The 22,328-nt window shown below is 40.5% G+C and overlaps 2 protein-coding genes across 3 annotated transcripts in view; one reads left to right on the top strand and one right to left on the bottom strand.

Moving 5' to 3' along the window:
- Positions 1 to 16,672, top strand: part of LOC101466238 (voltage-gated delayed rectifier potassium channel KCNH8) — a 47,224-nt gene extending 30,552 nt beyond the window's left edge. For both annotated transcript variants that reach the window (XM_076879807.1, XM_076879808.1), the window contains exons 11-15: positions 2,428 to 2,642; positions 7,015 to 7,289; positions 13,567 to 13,676; positions 13,937 to 13,983; positions 15,749 to 16,672. In XM_076879807.1, coding sequence (XP_076735922.1) covers positions 2,428 to 2,642; positions 7,015 to 7,289; positions 13,567 to 13,676; positions 13,937 to 13,983; positions 15,749 to 16,498 — 1,397 coding nt within the window. In that variant the 3' untranslated portion in view covers positions 16,499 to 16,672. The remainder of the gene's footprint in view (positions 1 to 2,427; positions 2,643 to 7,014; positions 7,290 to 13,566; positions 13,677 to 13,936; positions 13,984 to 15,748) is intronic.
- A 518-nt stretch (positions 16,673 to 17,190) lies between these two features.
- LOC101484682 (gamma-crystallin S-like) lies at positions 17,191 to 18,269 on the bottom strand. The gene is made up of 3 exons (XM_004573831.2): positions 18,183 to 18,269; positions 17,866 to 18,108; positions 17,191 to 17,571 (listed from the first exon to the last, which is right to left on the bottom strand). The coding sequence occupies exons 1-3, from the start codon at positions 18,189 to 18,191 to the stop codon at positions 17,299 to 17,301; spliced, it is 525 nt and encodes a 174-aa protein (XP_004573888.1). The 5' UTR covers positions 18,192 to 18,269; the 3' UTR covers positions 17,191 to 17,298.
- Between the last annotated feature and the right edge of the window lie 4,059 nt (positions 18,270 to 22,328).

The following is a 22,328-nucleotide window of genomic DNA, read 5'->3' as shown; positions in this document are numbered from 1 at the left end:
GAGACGACAGTGTGGTAAAGAGGGGAAGCAGAAGAAGGAAATGCTGACCTTCTATTCCAATTCATAGCTGTTTATTTGTACTTCACAGTCTAACAATACATGTCACCTTGTCATGGTCTGTGAGTCTTGTTGTAGGTGTTCTAAGGTTTTCCTTATTTCTATAAATATTGTTTTTTCTTTTCTTTTTTTTGCCTGTCCCGTTTGGTTCTTTTGCCATCAGAATTATTGTCTAAAGGCGAAGAAAGATGCCCAATTTACTTTACCAAACTGACCATCCCAGCCTTGCCGTAATGATCTATTTGATTCACCTTTTATTGTTTATTTTATTTATTTTCACTTGCTAGATACGGGACAGACTTGAATGAGGAAAAGAAAAGGGAGAAAGGAAGAGGCGGGAAAAACAGCGGAGAAGAGGGACGGGGATAAAGGGCAAAAAAACAAAAACCAACTAAATGAGCAGACAAAAAACATACATATATCAATCATCTGGATCACCTGTTGAGAAAGAAAAAAGAAAACAAGCAGAAGAAAACAAGAGCAATACAATAAACAACATCACGATGATATATGGGAATATAACAGCAAATACTAAATATTAACCATTATTGTGCAGCACGTAATATCGACAGCGCACAGTGTCTATAAATATTGGAAAGGCTTCTGTGATTTTATGGTTGTTTCTTTGTTCATAGTTTTCTGAGGCATATCTTGATTTCTGTGCATTTCCACGATTATTCTGATATTATGAGTTTCTTGGTGTTTTAGAACTCGAGTTTCTATCAGTTTTCTAAAGTCATATATTGGATTTGTTATTTATTTAGGCTAGCTTTCCTAGTTACTTCCTGTTTTATTTTGGTAGTCTTTTGTCCCTTGTAATTTGTCCCTAGTTTTGCTTCACTTGACAAATTTTCATTAATTAGTTTAAACTGTACCTTGTCTCACCAGCTGTCTCTCATCCTCCTGATAAGCTATCAGGCTATCTCTCTGTGTCTGCATTTGGGTTCTTATCTTGAAATACGTGGCACATGCTCTCACCTCAGAGTTTATTTCCAGTGGGAGCACTTTGCCAGCTCTGCCAGCATGTGCTGCTTGTAGCATGGCAAATTCTTGCATATTAGTATTTTGGGGAATGGTCCACAATAAATCAGCTAAATACATTTAGAGAATCAAAGGAAAACGGTGGTTGTAGGGCAAAATGTATATTTGCTTTTGATGTTATGTATGATAACATCAGAATGTTGATATTGACTCTTCAGTGTGCAAGCTAGTTTATTAAGCTAGTTTTAATTATTTAGTTTTATTTGGTAGTTTAGTTCAGTAGTTTCTAGCCTAGGGATTTAGGCCCTCTCCTGGGAACCATAACATAGATAAACAGATGTGAACATACTGTGATATTACCCAACGGGTTGTCTTGATATGGCCATCCTGCCATACTTGTCAGTACAGCCAGATGTGACTAGTTAGTTTGGTTAGCAAGTTTTATCTACTGTTTTAACTGATGCCCACTGATTGGTGCGAACACAGACATAAAATAATACTAGAATTTCACTCATCTGAGTACAGATTTTTTTTTTCTTAGTAACAATAAAACATATCTGAAGTCGAGCTTTTCTTTTGCTAAAATAAAATTTCCACAGTATGACATGAAACAGTGGGTAAACACAGGTGAAACTAGTCACAAAAAGCTCACATCCAAAAAGAGCTGAACCACTAAAGTAGACATTAGTAACACCCACGTTTACTTTGCATTTAATGCTCTGGTAACGAGGCCCAAGAGCAAACTGACTTTTGTGAAGTGTTAAAATTTAACTACTAGCTTCCCAGCTACCATAGCAAGCTAGCTATGCTAGCAAGTTAGATGCATGAGTCCCAAGCCAAGTGCATTCAATTGAGTCACATCACAGCCAGGAGCTGTACTCACCAGGCTGCTGTGGTAGTTTAGTTAACTGATGTTAAATGTCAAAAGAAGTAATGTGATGCTAGTGGAAGTTGTGTTGGTCAAGTGTCTCTCCCCCGCAGTTAAGGCTTGACTAGAAGCAGTTACTTATTTTGCATTACTTTTTATTGTTATTTAATCCCCTCAGCACTGACTTGATTTTCTTTCTTTCTTTCTTTCTTTCTTTCTCACTCCCAGAAGGATCCTCTCCATTTTCACTTGGTGGCTTTCATTCTTTTGTTTCATTTTGTTATTCATTGTTATTACAAACCTTTTACATTGCCACTGCTGTAGTTTAAAGTATTTTTAAGTCACCATTTTTTGCCAAGAGAAGTCTAAACCATAGCTCGGTTTTTTGATCATCTTATGAAAAAAAAACAAACAAAAAAAAACAGATGCCAGATGTGATAAGGAGTCCTCTATCAAGTGCCGGGCTACTTCTTAACACCTCACACACACTGTTTACTATCTATTGTGTCTCTGCTTTCCAGGTCGCGGTGACTTGATTGGCTCTGACTGTCTGACACAGGAGGAAGTTATAAAGACCAACGCCTGTGTGAAAGCATTAACCTACTGTGATCTGCAGTACATCAGCCTCAAAGGGCTGCGTGAGGTGCTCTGCCTCTATCCCGATTACGCTCAGAAGTTCATCACGGAAATCCGGAACGATCTGACGTACAATCTACGAGAAGGGCACAACACTGAGGTACAACAACTGCCAAACATCACTACATTACCTTTGTTGTAGCAATTTTACCACATTAATTTTAGTTTCAGGCTAAACATTATTTTTGAAGCAACACACATTATAAATCCAGTGGTGATATTTTATCAGTGATGTTCAATGCAATAAGAGGAAGAACAAATAAACTCAAGGTGCCAGCAGTGACTGGTGGTTGGTAGAAGGAGGTAAAGCACTTGGATTGTTCTCCACAGCCACATATCCTATCAACATGTTTACAGCCAGATGGGATGTATAATCCCTCCATTATGCTCTGGGTTGATTTAAGGGACAGAGCAGATGCCACCCCAAAAAAACACCCTTCCACTGGAGAGCCATTATGAATGTTATGGGTCCTTCTTACCCTAGCTTTAAGATTTATTATTATTATTTTTTCTTTTAAATGTGGACCCCAATGCAATGTGAAATAGGCAGAAGAAAAAGCAACAAGCCAGAAACACGAAGCCCTGAAATAATAAACGGCAAAAAATGTGAATAAGGAAAAAAGTGAGAGGAACACTGAGAACGAGCAGAGGTGACCAAGAAGATGGAAGGACAGGGTACAGGGAGAAAGCAGGAAAATTAAACACAGAACAAAAGGCAAAAGAAATGAAGGTGGCGGAAAAAATCATAAAAGTTGAGGGGAAAAGGCAAAGGCAGGAAGTAAATCAACAAGAGGCGCAGAAGGAAACGCAAATGCCAAAATAAAACATCACTAAAAACTGAACAATTACTTAACAAAAACATCCAAAGTCTTGGCAAACTCATTTTATAGTCACTCCACATAACTTATGTGCAGAGCTATGTCATTACCTGCATTAGTAAAAGCGTCACCAATTCACCTGTGACATGTGTTCCTTAACCAAGCTTATTTTGCTTCACAAAGGGCGAAAACTCATTTCCACTGATATCAATACACACCTCCTCTAATTGGCTAAAAAAAAAAAGATTAAAGTACCCCTAATCACGAACCAAATTCTAGTTATTTCAATTAGTTTTCATTGCCTTGATCAAGTGTAAAACCTGACTCATGCTAATAATACATTTTAAATGTAACAGCCACGAAAATAGTTTGTCTGTGTCTTAGATTAGTCTCAGTTGTGCAATGATCTCCTCCACCCATTTTTTTTTTTTTTTTTACGCCATGCCACGGCGATGGCTTTGCACTTGAAAGGGATTAGCCATCTGGACCGGGACTGAGGAGGAACCCGCGACTTCTGCTTGAGACACAGCCAGCGGATAAAGACACAATCTAAACACGAGGATTCACATGCCAGGGCTTTACAGATGGATCTCGGCTGTAGCATGCACATGAAAAACCAGCTTACACTAGAAATAAGTCACATTTTTACTGTGAGTAAGCTTGCTAATGAGCACAGAGGCAAGAGAAACCATCAAGGGGGCAAAGACAGTCAAACATAAGGCCCAGGGGCCATAATTAGCCCTCCAAAGTCTCCAATCTGGTCCCCTGGAAAAACATAAAGAATGGCATGAATTTTAGACTTTTAACTGTATTTTAATACTTTTTTTTTACAGCGTTTCCCATTGATAAAGACCTCACCCATAACCATTCAATCTGTACCACAGTAAATAAGTAATAGATAAACAATTAGATGATAGAAGGTTGCAGGTTTTTCACTATCTACTGTAAAAATTGATGATTTTTACAGTGGGTTCACCAGTGGGCTGTAATGTTACAGTTTTACAATTTAAGGCCAAAGTCATGTAAACTGGGCCCTGTGTGGTCCACAATGTAAAATGAGTTTGACATTCATATAGTATAACAAAAAAAGACAGAAAAATATGTAAATAAAACCGAAATAATGGTTTTTTGTTGTTGTTCTTGTATAAAAACATCACTGCTGTTAGAAATCCTAACCTTGTCCCATTTTTAAGTGTAGTATAATAAAGTTAGATTTCACCTGGTATGAAATGATTGCAGCAATTTCTTACTAAATATTAGATTTTGCCATAAACATTTCACTTAACATTTATTGCTAAATTCATTCTGCCTGAAAATAACCTAGTTTCAAATTCTGGAATTTAATAATTTAGAAGATAAAATTAAATCTTTAAGCCTTACAAGATAAATGTGGTCATGTTTTCAAACAGGTTAAGCAAACACAGTTAAAATTCAACTCTGTTCCAGCTGAATTTTACTCGAAAGATGTATCAAAACAAGTTTTCAAAGCCAAGAACAGTTTTGGAAAAATATGGGCTTAATTCTGTCAACAAGAATAATTAAATTGGTGCATTGAAAAGACACCAGTTTGAGATGATTTGAGCTTTGTGAGTTGTCCAACTTTGTGCTGCCATCAGAAGATGGTACACGTGGACATGGTCAGCAACAATACTCAGACAGGTTGTGGTAAATGGTAAATGGCCTGTATTTGTATAGCGCTTTACTAGTCCCTAAGGACCCCAAAGCGCTTTACACATCCAGTCATCCACCCGTTCACACACACATTCAGACACACATTCACACATGATGTTTAAATGTAGCTCAGCTGGTACTTAAGAGGCTCAAAATGTGTCAAAAAGATATCCTCCACACCATTACACCACCAACAGGGGGATCTATTAAAAGATATGATGGAGCTATGCTTTTGTGTTGCGTACCCAGAAATCCAGACTCGCCAGACTGGAAAATGTTTTTCCTATCTTCTGTTTTCCAGTTATGGAGATCCTTTGTGAAATGTAGTGTCAGTTTCCTGGTCTCAAATGAAAGAAGTAAAACCACTCACTGGATAGTTTCTCTCTTTTTTTAAGATTGTTCTCTGGAAAACCTAGAGATGCTTGTTTGGGCAGATTCATGCTCCAAGTCACTTAAATCACCTTTCTTCCCCATTCTAAATGCGCTGACTTGCTGTCATGTGATTGGCTGATTAGGTATTTGCATTAACAGGCAGTTTCGAATCAAGATGGATGCAGATCCAGCATGAAAGGATAAGAATGAATCTCAAGCTCACTGCACCAAACTTGTCAGCATCTTACAGTCACAAACCCACATATGGAGTTTATGTATATGCACGTGCAGCGAAAGCAGCGGTGCATCCTTAAGTGGGCGCAGCGTGGGACTAAAAATAGTGCTGTCAGATGTGTGTGGGAGGGGCAGGGTCATCCCCAGATGGATAAAAATAGAGCGATATCCAGATGGAGACGAGACGAGGAAAACATCAGGATGAAGGGGAAGCTGCAGGGGAAGAAGGAGGAAGAACCTTGCTGATATTTGCATTCACGTGCCAACACACAAAGAAATCCACACGCGCAGTCATATTTCCATCACCTACTGAAGACAATTACTTTCATTCATTTCCTGGAGGCTCAAACCAGACTTCACAGTGATGTGATTGTGTCAACACATTTATGCCCTCATTGCAAACACAATGCAGACTAACATAACACAACATATTTGCACTTGCTAAAAGATGTAGAAACTCACACACACAACATGTTACTGGTCACACTCCAGCCCAGTGCTCATACATACACCGTTTTCCACACCTGCAAACCCAACACTAATAACTTCCCGGTGGCCCTTTTGTGGCACGCTGCATATCAAGACTGCACGTGCTGCTCACATACTACACACAGACCCACACACACTGAAACTCCAAACAGTCCCTTCTCCGCTTAGTTCCCTCCAGGCAAACCTCTGCTAAAATTAAACCTCTGTGATCTAAAAATACCAAGCAGGCACGTGAGCCCAAGACTGGATGAAGAAGACAACAAGCAGAGGAGAGAGGAGGGGAAGGGTGGTGTTGGTGGTGGTGACAGGGGGAAACAAAAATTGAGGACAAGGGAGAATAGAGGGGAAAGAGAAAATGGGGTTGCATGCCAGCTTTTTTAATCAGCTTTTGAACTGGAGCATGTGAGAATGCATAAATGCAAAAAGAGAAAAGGCGCAGGATATACAACCAACAACCTTTTAATACAATGCATCTACCGCCTACAACACGCTGAGTGCAGGAATTAAACTCTCTGTTTAGTTCAGTTGGTTCACCTCACACAGACTGACTGTCAGCGACTGGAGCGTTTGCTTTGAATGAGAATGCTGCTTTGCAGGGCTGCTCATAAAATGAATGGAGATGAGAGCAGTTGCAGCTGTTGTGAATGGCGAGTCTTCACTCTGATCAGTGCTTTGAGTAACTCAGCAGCTCCCCCTACTGATCAGCGAGTGACATGACACCATTCCTGATTTCTCTCAAAAAGCTTTTCAGATTGTTTTGTGTTTTCACTTTAAAGACAAAAAAAGGTAGTCTGTAGGAAAAAAAGAATAATATTTCAATATTTATTTCAGTCTTGCTGAAAATTGATGATGTTTTCTAACCTCCCATCTTAATTTCTGCCCCATCAGGGAGACTGTGAGAGTAATGGAGGAATCATGAAAAAGCTTCCTTCCATTAAGGAAGATGAGGAGGGCTCAGGGTCCGAGGGCGAACGCTCCCCTCTGCCCAAGATGTCATCCCTTGGCAGGCTGGGCCGCGGCCTGCGTTCCCCCCTCCGCTCCCCTCTTCGCTCCCCGCTTCTGCCGCCGAGGCCCTTCCGGCCAGCAAGTGATCCCGTCCGGCCCTCCAGCCTGCAGATCCCTGTTGTGAGCTTCAGCTGCCTGCAGCCGGACCTCAGCCCTCGGTAGGGAGCCATTCACGGATTTATTGACTCGGTACTTAGCATTAGATTCGCCTGGAGGAGTTCATTCACTGGTAAATAATCCTCAGTGGGAATTTGGCCTGAATTGCTTGTCACTTGTGACATTATTCATAAACACAAACCATCCACAGGCTAATTTGCATGGAGTCCCTAGAGAGGTGGCAGCAGACTCTGGGCTTGGGGAATCAATTTATTTTGGCTCAGCTGTGTGAGGGCGCAGACGAGCATAAATTGTGCCACTGTGTCAGTTTTACAAAAAACATGTAAAAGCAGGATTACAGTTGTGTTTTTTAAAAAAGAAAAAAAAAGTCACCTACCTTTAATGATTGGTTTTAGTAAACTGGGCACAACCAGTAAAGCAGCACAGACACCCACACTGTCTCTACCTTTTCTTCATCTAATGCCTTATACCCAAATGCCAGCACTGGGTCGCAGATGGAGAGTGATTCTTGGCACATGGCTTTTTAATCACGTTTCATTCAAAAAAAAAAATGGCACAGTTAGATTTCTTCAATAAAGTTGAGTTCAAAGCACACAAACATATGAATTACTGTCTTGTTGGATTTTTTTTTAATGAAACTGTTAAAATTGTTTAAAAACACATTTTTTTTCTAATGTTCACCAAAGTTGGTAAAAATAGTCTTAAATCCATTTTCTACTTCGTATCCATGTCTGGATTAGTCAACAGGCTAAGCTGAGAAACCCAGACCCTTTTTCTCCTACCACCTACAGCTCTTCAGGGTGGATACAAAGGTATTGCCATGCTGGCTGACAGGCAGATCACAGACATGCTCTGGCATATCAGAAGTGTGCACCCGGTCTCCCAGTAGGACGTTGTTCCATGAATTGCTATCTTACCATGGTGGAGGGGTTTGCTTGCCCATGTTGGGATAGCAACCATTCAGCCTGAGAAGTTTGGCCCTTTATTCGGGACAAATTGGTCCTATGTGAGGGTCCAGATTAAGAGAGATTCAGAAAACCCCTTAGATGCTGACAAGATCAAGGGAATAGTTCACCCTGACCAAGACATAATCACTGGAGCTTCATCCTGGAGCCAGGCCCTGGGTAGGGGCTCGAGAACGAGCTCCATTTGGTTGGGCCTTTGCTCATTCTCGAGCCTAGCCAGGCTTAGCATAAATGAGGTCTACCACTCGGAGAAAGCACCATAGGGGTTCAATGCACTTTGGCTTGAGCAGCAGTCAGGCACCCTGTCGGCCTTGCTTACCAATCTTAAAATCAAGCCTTTCAAAGGTTATCTTATAGATATTTTTTTCAACAGTGTTTGTCCATTAAAGACAAACCACCGGTAAAGCTGCCGAACAGGAAGTGAAGTTGTAATTTAGCAACTTTTGATCGACTGAAACTTGTTAAACATGGTAAATACACTTTCAACCATTTTCAGGGAACATACAAGGGAGTGATGTACAAACACAACAAGCATTCAGTGGTTTTAAGAACAATTTCAACATTTTTTGTAAGTTTTTCCAAACGGCCAACACAGTACAAGAAGCTAAAAAGCTATTAGGCGTACCTCACATCTCAAATGATGTTCATCATTCTATAAACTTCAAAACATATTCACTAGTTTCTGTGTGTTAAACCCTTTTTGCACACATGCAGTTGTGGTCAGAAGTTTGCATGAACAGCATGATAAATTAAGGCTTTTAATGAATTCTTTGAACCTTTCTTTTTTCCTGGGTGGAATGATTGCACAGCATACATCTTTAATGACTTTAAAAACAAGAATTCGGTGCATGAGCTTGGATTTATTTGGGGTTTTCTCCAATGCAAACAGGGCCAAAAGTATGCATACAGCCTCATATATATTAATACATTCCATACTAACAATTTGGTTGAAAGTTTATTGATGGTAGGCATCAATTTTCAATACGGATAAGTTTGGGGCATTGGCAAGGCTTAATTATCCTGCTTTATCCACTTAAAATTTGATAAATCATTCACTGCAACATATCCTCCTGTGTTCCTTCAGAAAGCACACATGGTATACAGGTCAAAGAATTCACCTTTAATCATGTGAAAAAAAAGCCACATGAATTAGATCCCTATAAATTGGGGCATTTGTTAACAGATGATGGTGAATGATGGGCCAGTGAGAATGAGGAAGGAAGGTCTGCCAGTAGAAGATGTGCACCTCTCCCTGAGCCTGGTTCTGCTGGAGGTTTCTTCCTGTTAAAAGGGAGTTTTTCCTTCCAACTGTTGCCAAAATGCTTGCTCACAGGGGGTCATATGATTGTTGGGGTTTCTCTGTTGTATTATTGTAGGGTCTACCTTGCAATATTAAGCGACTTGAGGTGACTGTTGCTGTGATTTGGAACTGTATAAATAAATAAACTGAAAGTGAAAGAAGTAAAGAAAATGAGGAAGGTGGACAAACAGTGCATCTACACTTTAAGTGCCTTCACTGTTCCATGGACTGTCCACACTTTCTGTCAAGAAAATAGAAGACGACAAAAGCAGTGAAAAGTACATTATCATGTGTTAAGATGTTGGTTTCCGTCAGTCTGCTCGGGTTTTGCTTGGTTCTATGACCACCTCACATTGACAAATCTTTTTTGCCCTGACCCTCACATCCTTTGCACCTCACTGCAGAGTAGTGGAATTTTTCTCATCATAGCAGTGGAAGATTTCTGACAGAAATCCCTCAATAGAAAACCTCTTAAATTCCATGAAAGAGGCCGATAGGGATGCTTCCATAGAGGATATTCAAGGCTGGATTAGACACACCAGGGCATATTTCCCATGCTGCCTGGTGAGGGAATAAAATCCTTTGTGATGTTGATGAAATTTTGTGGTTGGATCCCGACCACAGAAAGGATGGTGGGGTACCCCAGCTGTCATTAGAGCTACACTACATACTTGCATTTGTTCATTTTCTGCATCTAAGCATTTCCTTTCAAAATGTTTCTGTCTTCATTTCATATGGGTTTCTTAAAATAAGGGGTTGAAAAATTTCCCCCCTCTCTTTTGTCAGTGACGCTACGGTGGTGTTGTATATTACTGCTTTAAAAGTCGTTTGTGTGTAGCTAAAGTGATGTTACAAATTTTAAATGTATGCAGATTCTCAAAATGCTTTCTTTCAGAAGATTTTTTTTTTTTAATATCGAAGAGGAAAAAGTCTAGTTGTCCCTCTGTGTTTTATATAAAGGCAGAGTCTCAGAGTGGTTTCAGAAATGGCTTTCATAAAGTAGAGACTTATCCAAGAATGAAATCACACAATCTCTCTATGCGTGCTCTTGTTTTTTGGAGGAATTCTCTATGTTTTGGCGTATATACTCTACCTAACATTACAGTCCAACTGAGGCGGGTTTCAATTCTTGCCTTTAATACATCCTATTACAAGCACGCAGCTCTCTTCACGGGTCTGCACTGCAGAGCAATATGACTGGTGGACGTAGCAAAGAGAATAGTTCTTATATGAAACTGCTCCCAACAAAGTTCGCATATTTTATTTTGAATAAGTGGGTCATGATTTCTGAAATGAGATGCTGCTGCTGATTTTTTTTTCCCAGTCATCCTTTTTCATCCTTTCAATTCCATCTAAGCGCTGTTTAGTTTAATTATATTCAAGAGAAGGCAGACATCTCTACAGCCAATATCTTCAAAACTGGGAAACTCACCAAAATTAGATGAATAAATAACACCACATGCTTAGAGGAAGAACATGGTAATTGGATTTGGGGACTGAAGTGTCTGGTAATGCTATGGGAAGTCCCAAAGCTGAGATGTGTCATGTCCAATGTAACTTCACCAAATTACTTCAAAGGATGTTTTTTTTTTTTTTTAATCTTCACCAGAATGGGCGCTGTTAATCTTTCGACTATGTCTCACAAAAAGCTGGCAGATGGATTTGAGGTTTTTATAGAAAGGACGAAGCTGTTGAACAGGAAGTAAGATCATGTCTAAGCAACTGTCGCAAACTTGTCGAGGAGGAGGTTATGTTTTTGGTAGCATTTGAATATCTTTCTGTTTGTAACCGTGATAGCTGGAAAGCTTTTGAATGAATTCTGATGAAACTTTGTAGGGGTGTAGAGCGGGGTCGTGTTAACAGTCCATTAAAATTGGTTCACATCTACCAAGGTCTTCAAGGTCAACTCAATGATTTATTGGTCAAAAATTGACCAATAAATCATTGAATTACTTAGAATTTAGAAACTATGATTCTTGCAAGTGTGGTGTGTGTCAACATATACAAAGTACTGTATATAGTTTAAAATATCATGTTATTTTTTAAACTCTGACCTCTTCTTCAAGGTCAAATAAGGTCAAACGTAATATGTCTTTTATCTTTAAAACTTAAAATTCTGCTGCCTTTGTTTATATTGGCAACATTTAGGAAATGACACTGGTGAAAAGAGCATTCTCATTCCCCAAAACACATTTACATGTATAGATTCAACCAGCTCCAAACACGTAACATACTGACAATTTTGTTGGGATGAGAACGTGTTGTGGTGAATGAGCATTCTAAATATCACTTAATAGTTTGCATCAAGTCATATTTGACCGAACCTTTACGTTTTTTCAAGTTGGCCTCAAAGTGTGTCGTATCTTTAAAGTATTGTCAAGAGAAAAAATGAGCCGCTTACTTACTTAGAAATATACTGTAGTATAACGTTATATAATAATCTCACGTTATTAACGCCCTTATTTACAAGTCAGTATCCATTAGCTACTCATACATAATGTTTATTTACACACTATCCCCTTAAAAGTAAATGCTCCCCGGAGAATGAGCCACCATGGTGGTTTGCGCTCTCGGACTGCTTACATTATATCCACATAAAAAACCTTATTTTGATTCAATCCACGCTTCTGTTTTTGGTAGTTTGTGTCCAATTTCTACATAAAGTCCTAAAAAAAAAGTAAGTTTCACCTTACACCTCATTTTGCTAAAGATCCCACAATGTAACGCTACTTTCCTCCTACCTCGTGAGATAATAGGCACGCACATTAGCGTTATGCAATACTACATCTGTCGGTGGTGACTCATTAGCGTCCAAAAACTCAAATTCCTAGCAGGAGTAAATAGCAGATGAGTGAATGAGGGAGCGCTTACAGTCACACACTCTGTGTATGATTGTGCGTGAGCAGGAGTGTAATTAGTACACAGGTGCGCAGCCTCTCTCCGTCATCTGCTCACACTGAGCACGACCTTTGACCCACTGACTGTTGACAGCTGGGCAGCCTTTCCATAAACCCTCTTTATAACGATGAGTTCTTGGAGAGGCGTGGTGAGCCTTTGACATCTCTGTGAATTTTGCGGGCTTTGTAGAAAGCAGATGGAGGTCTGGGATCTGCAGGAGTCTAGCAGATAATAGATCCGAGAGACTTTCCTCTCAGAGCTGAAGCACTCTCAGAACAGACAGCAGTGTGGAGCGAGGACGCTTTGATCATTTTTGATTGGTTGTAAGTTTCCCATAAAAGAACTCAACTACAAAACTATAGACTTTAAATCGATGGCGCTTATTACATTTATACTTATTTTTGCATGCTGCCTACGGATTTTTGGTTTGTCATCCAGGTTCCACTCACTTTGAAATTCACTGAGCAAATGCACGCACCTCAGAGGACAGGGCACAGCTCGATCTTTTCTCATGCACCACTTTCATGCATATTTTAGATCCTAATAGGAAAATAATAACAACTTTTTATTGAGCAGGTTCGTGCCTCCCAGGCTAATGAATCTTGTCGACTACTCTACTCTGAAAAGAAAGTGTTTGCTGTTAAGAATATAAAATAACTGAAAGGTTTTGGGGAGTGCCTTAATCACACTCCTGGAAACTCTAAAGGAGTTCTGTGTGATATAATAAAAGATTTTCTGGACTCAACGAATGATTTATTTTGTTGGAACTTGCTCATGTAAATTTACATTATGTATAATGTCAATTTACGTAAGGAAGGAGGGATCTCGTATGTTGTCTTAAACAAGTAAAAGTCATTTCCAGTATACCTGCCTGGATGTATAACTGCAGCTTTTAATGTGTCATTTTTACCCAGTATTGCAGTTTGTTGGCAGAGTCTGCTGCCACCATGTGGTGTCTCTGTGTCATTAACCAGCAGGTTTTGATAGCTGAATTCTCACATTCAGATAAAATAGTTCCCCAAACTGCCCCCTTTTTTTCTGGAGTCTCTTATTATACTAACTGGCAATTATCTGTAAATGGTAAATCCAATTTTATTGTGTTATCTTGTTGTCTTGCGTGAAATGCACTCTCACCGCCTCCCCGCCTTCCCTCAGGTTTGTGGATGGGATCGAGACAGAAAACCAGAGCGGTTCAATTCCGAGATTTGATTTTTCTCCCAGTGCAACCCAGAGCTTTCTGCCCGGCCCGGATTCAGCCACCTCAGGTAAAGAGCAGGAAGAGCCTGTAAAAACTAATGCACAGTAATACTGAAGTTTTTTGATGGATAGAGCCTTTGTGAATATTATGTTGCTACTGAACAACATTCGTTTATATGGTGGATGTTTTTGTTATTGTGTCCAGCTCAGTGGGTATCAGACTTCTGAAGGCCACATTTTTACATCATCCTTCATACCAGCTTCCAAAGTCCTGATTCACTCAGAATTAATGCATTGTGTGTAAGTGTGTATATCTGTGTGTCCACAGGGGCCCGGGATGAAACCATGCAAACCATTACAAAGCTTAAATATGAGGTAAGGCTTGTTATAGTGTCATGAAAAACAAAACATTTTTTTCAGCAGGCTCTTAATCTGTGGTTACATCCACATTATTTTACTGGGCACTTGTGGCAGCTAATGATTTATTACACAACCATGTAGAACACGGTTGTGCAGCTGTAAGAGTTTAACTTTCTGTCTAACTTGTTGTTTCTAAGGACAGTCTCAACAAAATGCATGTAAAGTGGCTCAGTTGGTTCAGGTTCAGACTTTGCCAACACTTTAAGATATGAATCTATTAATGCTAAGAACTGCATGAAGTTAGTAATTAATATTATTATTAGTAGTAGTAGTAGCAGTAGTAGTATTAGTAGTAGTAGAAGTAGTAGTAGTAGTAGTTGTAGTAGTAGTAGTACATCCCCATGAAAATAATGCAATTCTTCGATAAAGTGTTCTAGGTGCACCAAATCCTAAAAATTGATGATTTAAGCCTGTTGCTAGGCAGTTGCTAGGTAACATGGTGACATTATAATATATCTTGTATAATTCAGCTTCAACAGATTTGACTGCCATTACATGAAAGTTATGTAATTCTTTCATTAGATATTAGGTGCTTAAAGGTTAAGAACAGGTCGTTGGTAGGTGGTCGACAAACAACGTGATGATGTCATAACGTGATGTAGATAAGAACCTTCAGGGGCCTAAGATGTAGCTGTTTGTCAAGAGATTTTGTTTATTACTTCAGGGCAAAAAAATTGTCCATCAAAACTTTATTCAGTTTCTTTGTGGCTTTAACAAAGAAGCAGTTCTGTGATAATTAAAGGGATCAATCCAGTCGATGACTCCAAATGCTAGAAAGGTACATTTCATGCACTGCATGTGTGTCGTTTTTCCTTGTTATTTTTAAATACACTACATTATGTGATCAAACCACAGTCCCCTGACATGTGAATGGTCCCTGGGGCACAAGCTAGTGTACTCCTAGAGGGAGTACATCCAGCAAAAATCTGGGCCAAATCATTCCCCCACCCCCACCCCACCAAATACCTACCATAGCCCCAGGTTGAGATTGGTTTGTTTAAAAAAAAAGTAAGCTAGCTCTACAACTTTACTTACTTTAAGCACCTTTGTGCGCTTCAGGGATTTCAAAATGTGAAACACGTATGAATATGGATATTTCAGTACTTGTTTTTAAGCTTGAGGCATAAGGTTTTTTCCTGTTTGCCTAATTATTTGTGTACTTTCACAATTTTAAATAAATAGACTTTGACAGTGTGGATTTGGATTTGGAGAAGAGTTTCTTTTCTCGGGCGGTGAGATGATGGAATTCATCAGCTCTTTTTATTTGTTATTTGCTTTATTATTTATGATTTGTTAGAGACATAAAGAGACTTCATCTGTATATAATTTGGTGTAACTTGTGTTGCATGATGACAGTAAAAATTAATCACTTGCTACTGGTTTTAATAAGACTCATTAGGGCAGGGAGTTAATTAGACCAAATGAAAGAACAAATGAATGAATGAATGACATCATTCTTCATAATTATTTGTGACACTGACCAATGAATATATTAAGAAACAGTTATAAGCCATTTTAGAGGAGCTTACACGTTTGGCCAGTGAGCATGAGATCCTCGGTTCCCTTCAAGGAGGAGACACAAATCCCTGCAGGGTTATCTCGACACGAGTGTCTGGGATAAAAGCTTCTTGTAATTATGTGTTACTGAGAAATGCTGTATTTATATGGGATTACCAGTAATATTATTTTTGCTTTCACATCCTTTCATCTCGTCCTCTAGATGTCTGTCCTCTCCCATCAAGTATCCATTGTGAGTCAGGAGCTGCAGGAAATGACGCGACTTCTCAGGCCTCTCTTTCACAACCCGTCCGCACTGCTGACTCCCAGTGCCGTGACTCCCTCGCCCAGCGTGTCCCCACTCAGCTGCTCTCTGGCCCTACACCTCAATACCCAGCATGCACCTGTGCACTGTCCTGATGATCAAAATCCTCCGTCGTCCATGATGCATGAACCGCCCTCTCCACAGCTGAGCATGAGCAAGGTGTTTCAAGGAGAGTTCGATCCACTTTCTTCTTCTCCTTCCCCCCATAGTCCTCCATTCTCTCACCAAACCAGTACCACTCCCCCGGTCTCTCACCGCTCGGCTCCCCCTTCGCTCAACAGCTCTCCCCACGAGCACACAATCGTGCCACATCCCTCCTCTTCCACCTCCATCCCTTCTCTTTCTTCATCAAGCCACCCATTATCCATCACTCCCCTTCTGGTGGATTTATCAGAGCCGCAATCACGACTTCGGCTCCACTTCCCACTCCAATCCCATTCTGAGTCCCACCTCCAGTCAGAGACCCACTTCATGTCCCAGTCTTATCCTCATTCCCTTTCCCAGTCTGACATCCAGCCTCAGATTTCTCTCCAAACCTCCAGCATGGCGTCACGTTCCCGAGAGCCCCTCCTGGACCTGCAGAGGGTGGAGTGGGGGGAGCACACCACCCAGCTTAGCCTCGTAGATGAGGGACAGTCCTCGATGTGAGCACACAGGAAGACTGGGACACTCGACTAAGAGACAGGAGCAGCATGCCACACATCCTACTGCATGACAAAGTTTGGCATGCGGGTTACAATGTAAATATGTTGATTTTAAACTGTTGGAAACTGTTATCATGAGCACCTTCAAGAAGATCTGAGAATAAACGTTTGTTTTACAGTTTCATTTGATTTATTTACAGTCAATCATATAAAGGAAAGACTTCTAAGTGTATACTAAAAGCATGTTTTTTCTCCTTTTACTGTGCTAGCACTGGTTTCTGTTAGGATACCAGTCTGTAAAATGATTTGAAAGGTGTGCAACACACAGCAGTAATGTTAGACTGACTGAAAATGAATGCAGCTCTTACACAACTCATGCAAAAGCAATGATTGGAGCTTTCTAAAGGACATGAGCATACTTTGCCAAGTTTAGCCCTGATTTAAAATAGCTTGAATTTTGCATAAACACCGAAGTGGTGCCTTATGTTTTTAATTTGGGAAAATCTGTGAACATAAAATCCGTTAAATGGTGTTACAGCACCCACAACCCCCTCAACTAGACCCCCGAGTCCCTTTTAATAACTTCTTTAATACAGCTTTAAATAATTTAGCTGTGGTCACACAGGGTAGACTTTTTTATCTCCACACTTTAAAGCACCACACTAACACACAGGGATGAAACAACTGCGCAATGCCTCATCATTCAGTTTTTATTTTAGCTATTTAGCAGCTGCATTGATGCAAATTATTAGCTAATCGAAAGCCAAAGAAAAGGTTAAAAAAATAATAATAATTGGAATTCTTTTACTCAGTCAGCCGTCTGAACGACTGCACAGTGGGGCAGACAGCGCCCCAGTCCACAGGCCTGCGGTACTCGCCTTTCTCCAGTAGGTACTGGCGGCCCTTGTAGTTGGGGTGCTCGTAGAAGACCCACCAGCCTCCCAGGACCCTGCAGGAGTGCACCTCTCTCCAGTGAAACGTCTCCAGCACAGAGGCGCAGTCCTCGCTCGCTTCAAACACCTGACCGGAGAAATCGGCTTTGCCATACAGCTGGATCTTGTAGGGGTCTCCAGGGGCCTGAGTGAAGCGGGATACAGAAGAAGATGGTAGGTAGAGGGGAGGGGGTTGGGAAAACAATGAAGCTAGGTTTGATTGATGTCACTACAAAATACGTTGTTTCTTATCATTGATTTATTCCACCGATCCAGATTTCAAGATTCATTTATGTGAAAATGAAGTGGCGTTTTTAAAATGCTATAAAATTCCCCAATGTCCCCTGAGATGTGTAGGATCTTACACAGCCACTTTCCCACTAACCACAGTGTCTTTGACCTCTTGGTACGAGGCACCTGATGTGTTGAGATGGCTTACAAAGTGAATCATCTTGCAAGAGCTGACTCTGTCATTGAGGCCGTTCCAGCTGTGGTAGTTGGGGTATTCCCCTCTCTTCAGGACGTACTGGTAACCCAAGTAGTTTGGTCTCTCGTAGATGACCCAGGTCCCGCTCTCCACACGGGCCGAGTTGCAGCAACTCAGATAGGAGTGGAAGTCGGTGCAGTCGCTGTCGCATTCGTACCTGCGACCCTGGAAGTTCTTGTCCTCGTAGAAGATGATCTGGGGGATTGTATGTGAGTGATAACCTGGTATTAATGATTTTACATGCCAGATCTAAATGTTGTTCTACTCACCCTGCCCATCTTGGGACCGACTGTGCTTCACTGTTTAGCCTCCCTTGAAATAGCTACAATAATGTAACGTGTATGTGCTCATATTGCCCTCTTTTATAGCTTCAGAGCCCTCTGAAACTCACACAATTGCTTGGTCATGAGAATGAGATCCAAAATTTGAGTCAGTGGTTCCACTGCTACTCGTGTTTTCCAGAAAGAGGCTGTGGGATTAGACCACATAAAGACCTCAGGCACTGACCAACTCTTTACAGAAAACTGTAAACATACTGCACACAGTGCGAACTACACACACGCACACAGTTACAAATAACACACTGATGGATGATTGCATAAATATTAAACTGCACTTAATCATAGCAACTCTAAGCTAAAGTAGAACTCCCATTAGCTGAACTGCTGAGGTGTATTGCCATCCAGTCAGTGTGATACTTCTTCCTCTTCAGTCCAAAATGCTGCACTGTCATCCAGAGCTTCAACACTTCAGTTCTGAATTTCATATTAGAAGTAAGATGATGCACTTCTTGCTGTGTAGCATAAAATCTCCCAACTTCAGCTCACGGTTCGGGCTGTAAACTTTTCACACTGGAAATCCACTGGTTAGTCTGCTCACTTAGTTGCATATTTCTGTGGATAATCTGTTTTCTTTTCATCTCAGTGCAGAGATGGCAGCAGTTCCTCATCTCTGCAGTCAGTACTCACTTTTCAGACTTAACACATACACGCTGTGCTCACATGAAAGCAGAAGCATTTACACAGGCTTTACATAGGCATGAACAAGGCTGGCTTAACAGCTGGTTTTTGGTGATATCACTCAACAAAGGTTGTTAAAGAAATTAAACCAACTAAAGCACAGTTGTTGTTTTTTTCCCCTGATTTGTGATTTTGTCATATTTTATATAGAGATTATGAAATCTATATTTATATCAAATTACACCCTTGCCCTGCGGGGGGTCTTTATCCTTCAAGGTCAGGTCCTCTACCAGAGACCTGGGAGCTTAAGGTTCTTGCACAGTAACTTTGCTTATCCTAGGACGGCGCTCTTGGATGTTGTTCCAGGGATCTGCTGGAGCCAATCGCCTAGCTCGGGAATCACTGCACTGAGCTCTCTGTTTACCACTGGGACCACTGTTACCTTCATTCTCCACATCTTCTTGAGCTCTTCTCTGAGCCCTTGGTACTTCTTCAGCTCGTGTTCCTTCTTCCTGATGTTGCTGTCATTCAGTATCGTTACGTCTCTCACTACGGCCGTCTTCTTCTGCTTGTCCACCACTACTATGTCCATTGGAAAGCCATCACCAGAACCTCGGGACTTCCAGGCCATATTCGGCATAGATGTTTCTGTATACTATGTCAGCCACTTGGTTATGGCGTTCCGTGTATGCCCTTCCTGTTAGCACCCTGCTGTTATGTGCTGGATTGGCTCAGAGGCAACTTTACACAGCCTGCACCTGGGGTCTTGCCTGGTGTGATAGACCCCAGCCTCTATGGATCTTGTGCTCAGAGCTTGTTCTTGTGCTGCCATGATTAGTGCCTCTGTGCTGTCTTTCAGTCCAGCTTTGTCCAGCCACTGGTAGGATTTCTGGATGCCATCCATTTCTTTTATCTGCCTGTGGTGCGTGCAGAAACCTGCCTTTCCATGATGGGTCTTCTCCTTGCTCCTCTTCTTACTTGTGTTTGTGGTTTTTGGGAATCAAAACAAGCAATGTAAATTTATTTGTTTAAATTCATGATAGCTCAGTAATAGTTACATAGGCCATTTAAAAACATTTGAAATGAGTTCTTTATTCTTGTGCTCTGTACAGGTGACACAATTTAATTTATCTATATTTCTGTCAAAGCCACAGTGAACCACGGAAGACAGACAAAGGAACTACAGGTGGCTTTGGTAGACATTTCCTGTACATGTATGTATTGATTGATTGAGTCATTATTTTTATTATATACAGTATATTCCATCTGTTTAATTTTGTTTAACACACATTTTCTTATTGTATTTTTATTTCAATTAGGTAAAAAAAACAAACATCTTCTTTTAGTTCTGTATTTAGTTTTATTACCTGATAATTACCTAAAGCTTAAGCTCTGGACTAGTGTACACACCCTCAGTAGCAAACATATAATTTCCCCCTTGGCACCACAGTGAGGCAGCATTTGCACAGAAAAGCACAAGCTTATGACAGGTCCAGTATATGTACAGTCTCTCATTTTTTTTAGAGCAGTGCTCCTGCGCCAGTGACAAGTGTCACCAAACAGACGGACAGTACATGTCTTTATTTTAATAACTGATTTTGAATGTTAATATTAAACATTTCCAATTGGCTTTGTTTCATTTTCTTTTTATCATATTAGATATTAAGTTATTGAAATATCTTTATCTTGTGGGCCTGTGAGTAAAACGTAGCCTCTGTGAGTTACATATGAAAAGTTTTGCATCTCTTTCAAGATTAATCCATTTAATAGAGAAGCCAAAGAGTGACTATTGATTATTATTGACGATTATAATTTGTATGTGACTGATCTGACAAGTGTCTTCTTAAAATGCGCAAAGCAAAAAAAAAAAAAGAGAGAGAGAAAAAAAGAGACTTGATTCTTATTTGTGATGTAATGGTTTGTTCTGCAGTAACTTTGAGGCGTTCAGTCGGCCGCACTGAAACTTTGTTCTGCTTTAAAACAGATTGCAGACATCTCACTTTATGCCATATAAGTCAATCAAGAACACACCGCGTGGTCTTTTAAGCACGTTAAAGCACGTGTAACATCAATATTTGCCATTACAGGTTATGAGAGCCGGCTTGTTCCCGCTGGAGCCCTCTGAAAGCACCCTTTAACTGCTGCACATACCTACACACACACACACGCACACACACACACACACCTTATGCTCATGGTGAGTGACCTGTGGTGAGCTGTCAAAGATACTTAAGATGATGTAGGACAGACAAGTGTTGTCAGTGCGGGCACATGCACACACATATACACATACATATACACACACACACACATATACACACACACAGCACACAGGGAGAGAGAGAGAGCAAAACCACAGAGGAGGTGCGACAGGAAGGCAGACGGGCTGAGTGGTAATGATAGGTGACTATTCTTCCATCTAGAATAAATCAAGACATGCTGACCACACTGTTGGGAAAACCCAGGCCTGCTATTTGGACGCACACACAAACAAACATATAACCGGTGGATGGACGGTGTATATATGTGAAATAAATAATGGGGAAAGTCCAGGGTTTTATTGCTTTCCTTAAAAGCAAGGGAGATAATATTCCCCATTTATCATCTTGTAAAGACAATGGAAACACAATAAGCTATAATCCAATAGCATTAACATGTTACACACAGAGTACAGCAAGCTCCCCGTGAAGCTGTCCCGGGTTTTTATAATCAGGGACCACAAACTCAAGAAAACGACTTGTTTTTACACTGTGAGAAAAACACAGGAAGACGGCTGGACACCAGTATTCTCCGCTGAATTTTGAATTGTCCGCTTCATAAAAAGGCCTAGCTTTCCATCAGTTTAGTGCATCATGTGACCATTTCTTTAAAGCTTCGCTGAAGCATTTTGCTCGTCTATCTAACACCAAAGCATGGAAAACTCTGTGTAGTATAGAAGAACAGAATTGTGGGTTAAAGAGACATAAAGACAAAGACAGGACTTTTAAGCCTATCATATATGAAGGAATCATCTCTGTGTCTTTCATTTATAGATCTCTATCTCCATCGCATCTACTTCTATTTATGAGCCGCACGATTTCTGACATTGCTTCCAAGATGAACTTCTGACATTAATCACCTTTTTCTGCCATCATCCTGTTTCCACTTTTTCCTCCCCGTCCTCCTGTTCTCTGCTATCGCCACATCTGGATTATGAATTAATGACTAACATGATCACATTATTCATTTTAGTTTGCAGCTTTCGAGAACAAAGAAGTGGCTTATTTTACCTGCACAGCTTTGTCCATTTCTTTGCACTTGTATTTGCTTTACATTAATTGAGGCTAAAACTGTGATCTGGGGGCAGTAATAAATGTGACTACTGTATTTTCTTTCTGATTTAATGTCATTCTGTCTCTGAGTTTCCCTCCCAGACCTTCCTCCCTCCCCTTTCTTTCCCTCCCTGCCTCCTGCACT

The sequence above is a fragment of the Maylandia zebra genome, linkage group LG23 (assembly GCF_041146795.1).
Source record: "Maylandia zebra isolate NMK-2024a linkage group LG23, Mzebra_GT3a, whole genome shotgun sequence".
NCBI lineage: Eukaryota > Metazoa > Chordata > Actinopteri > Cichliformes > Cichlidae > Maylandia > Maylandia zebra.
Note: the sequence above shows the minus strand (reverse complement) of the source record. Positions and strands in the feature narration are given on the sequence as shown.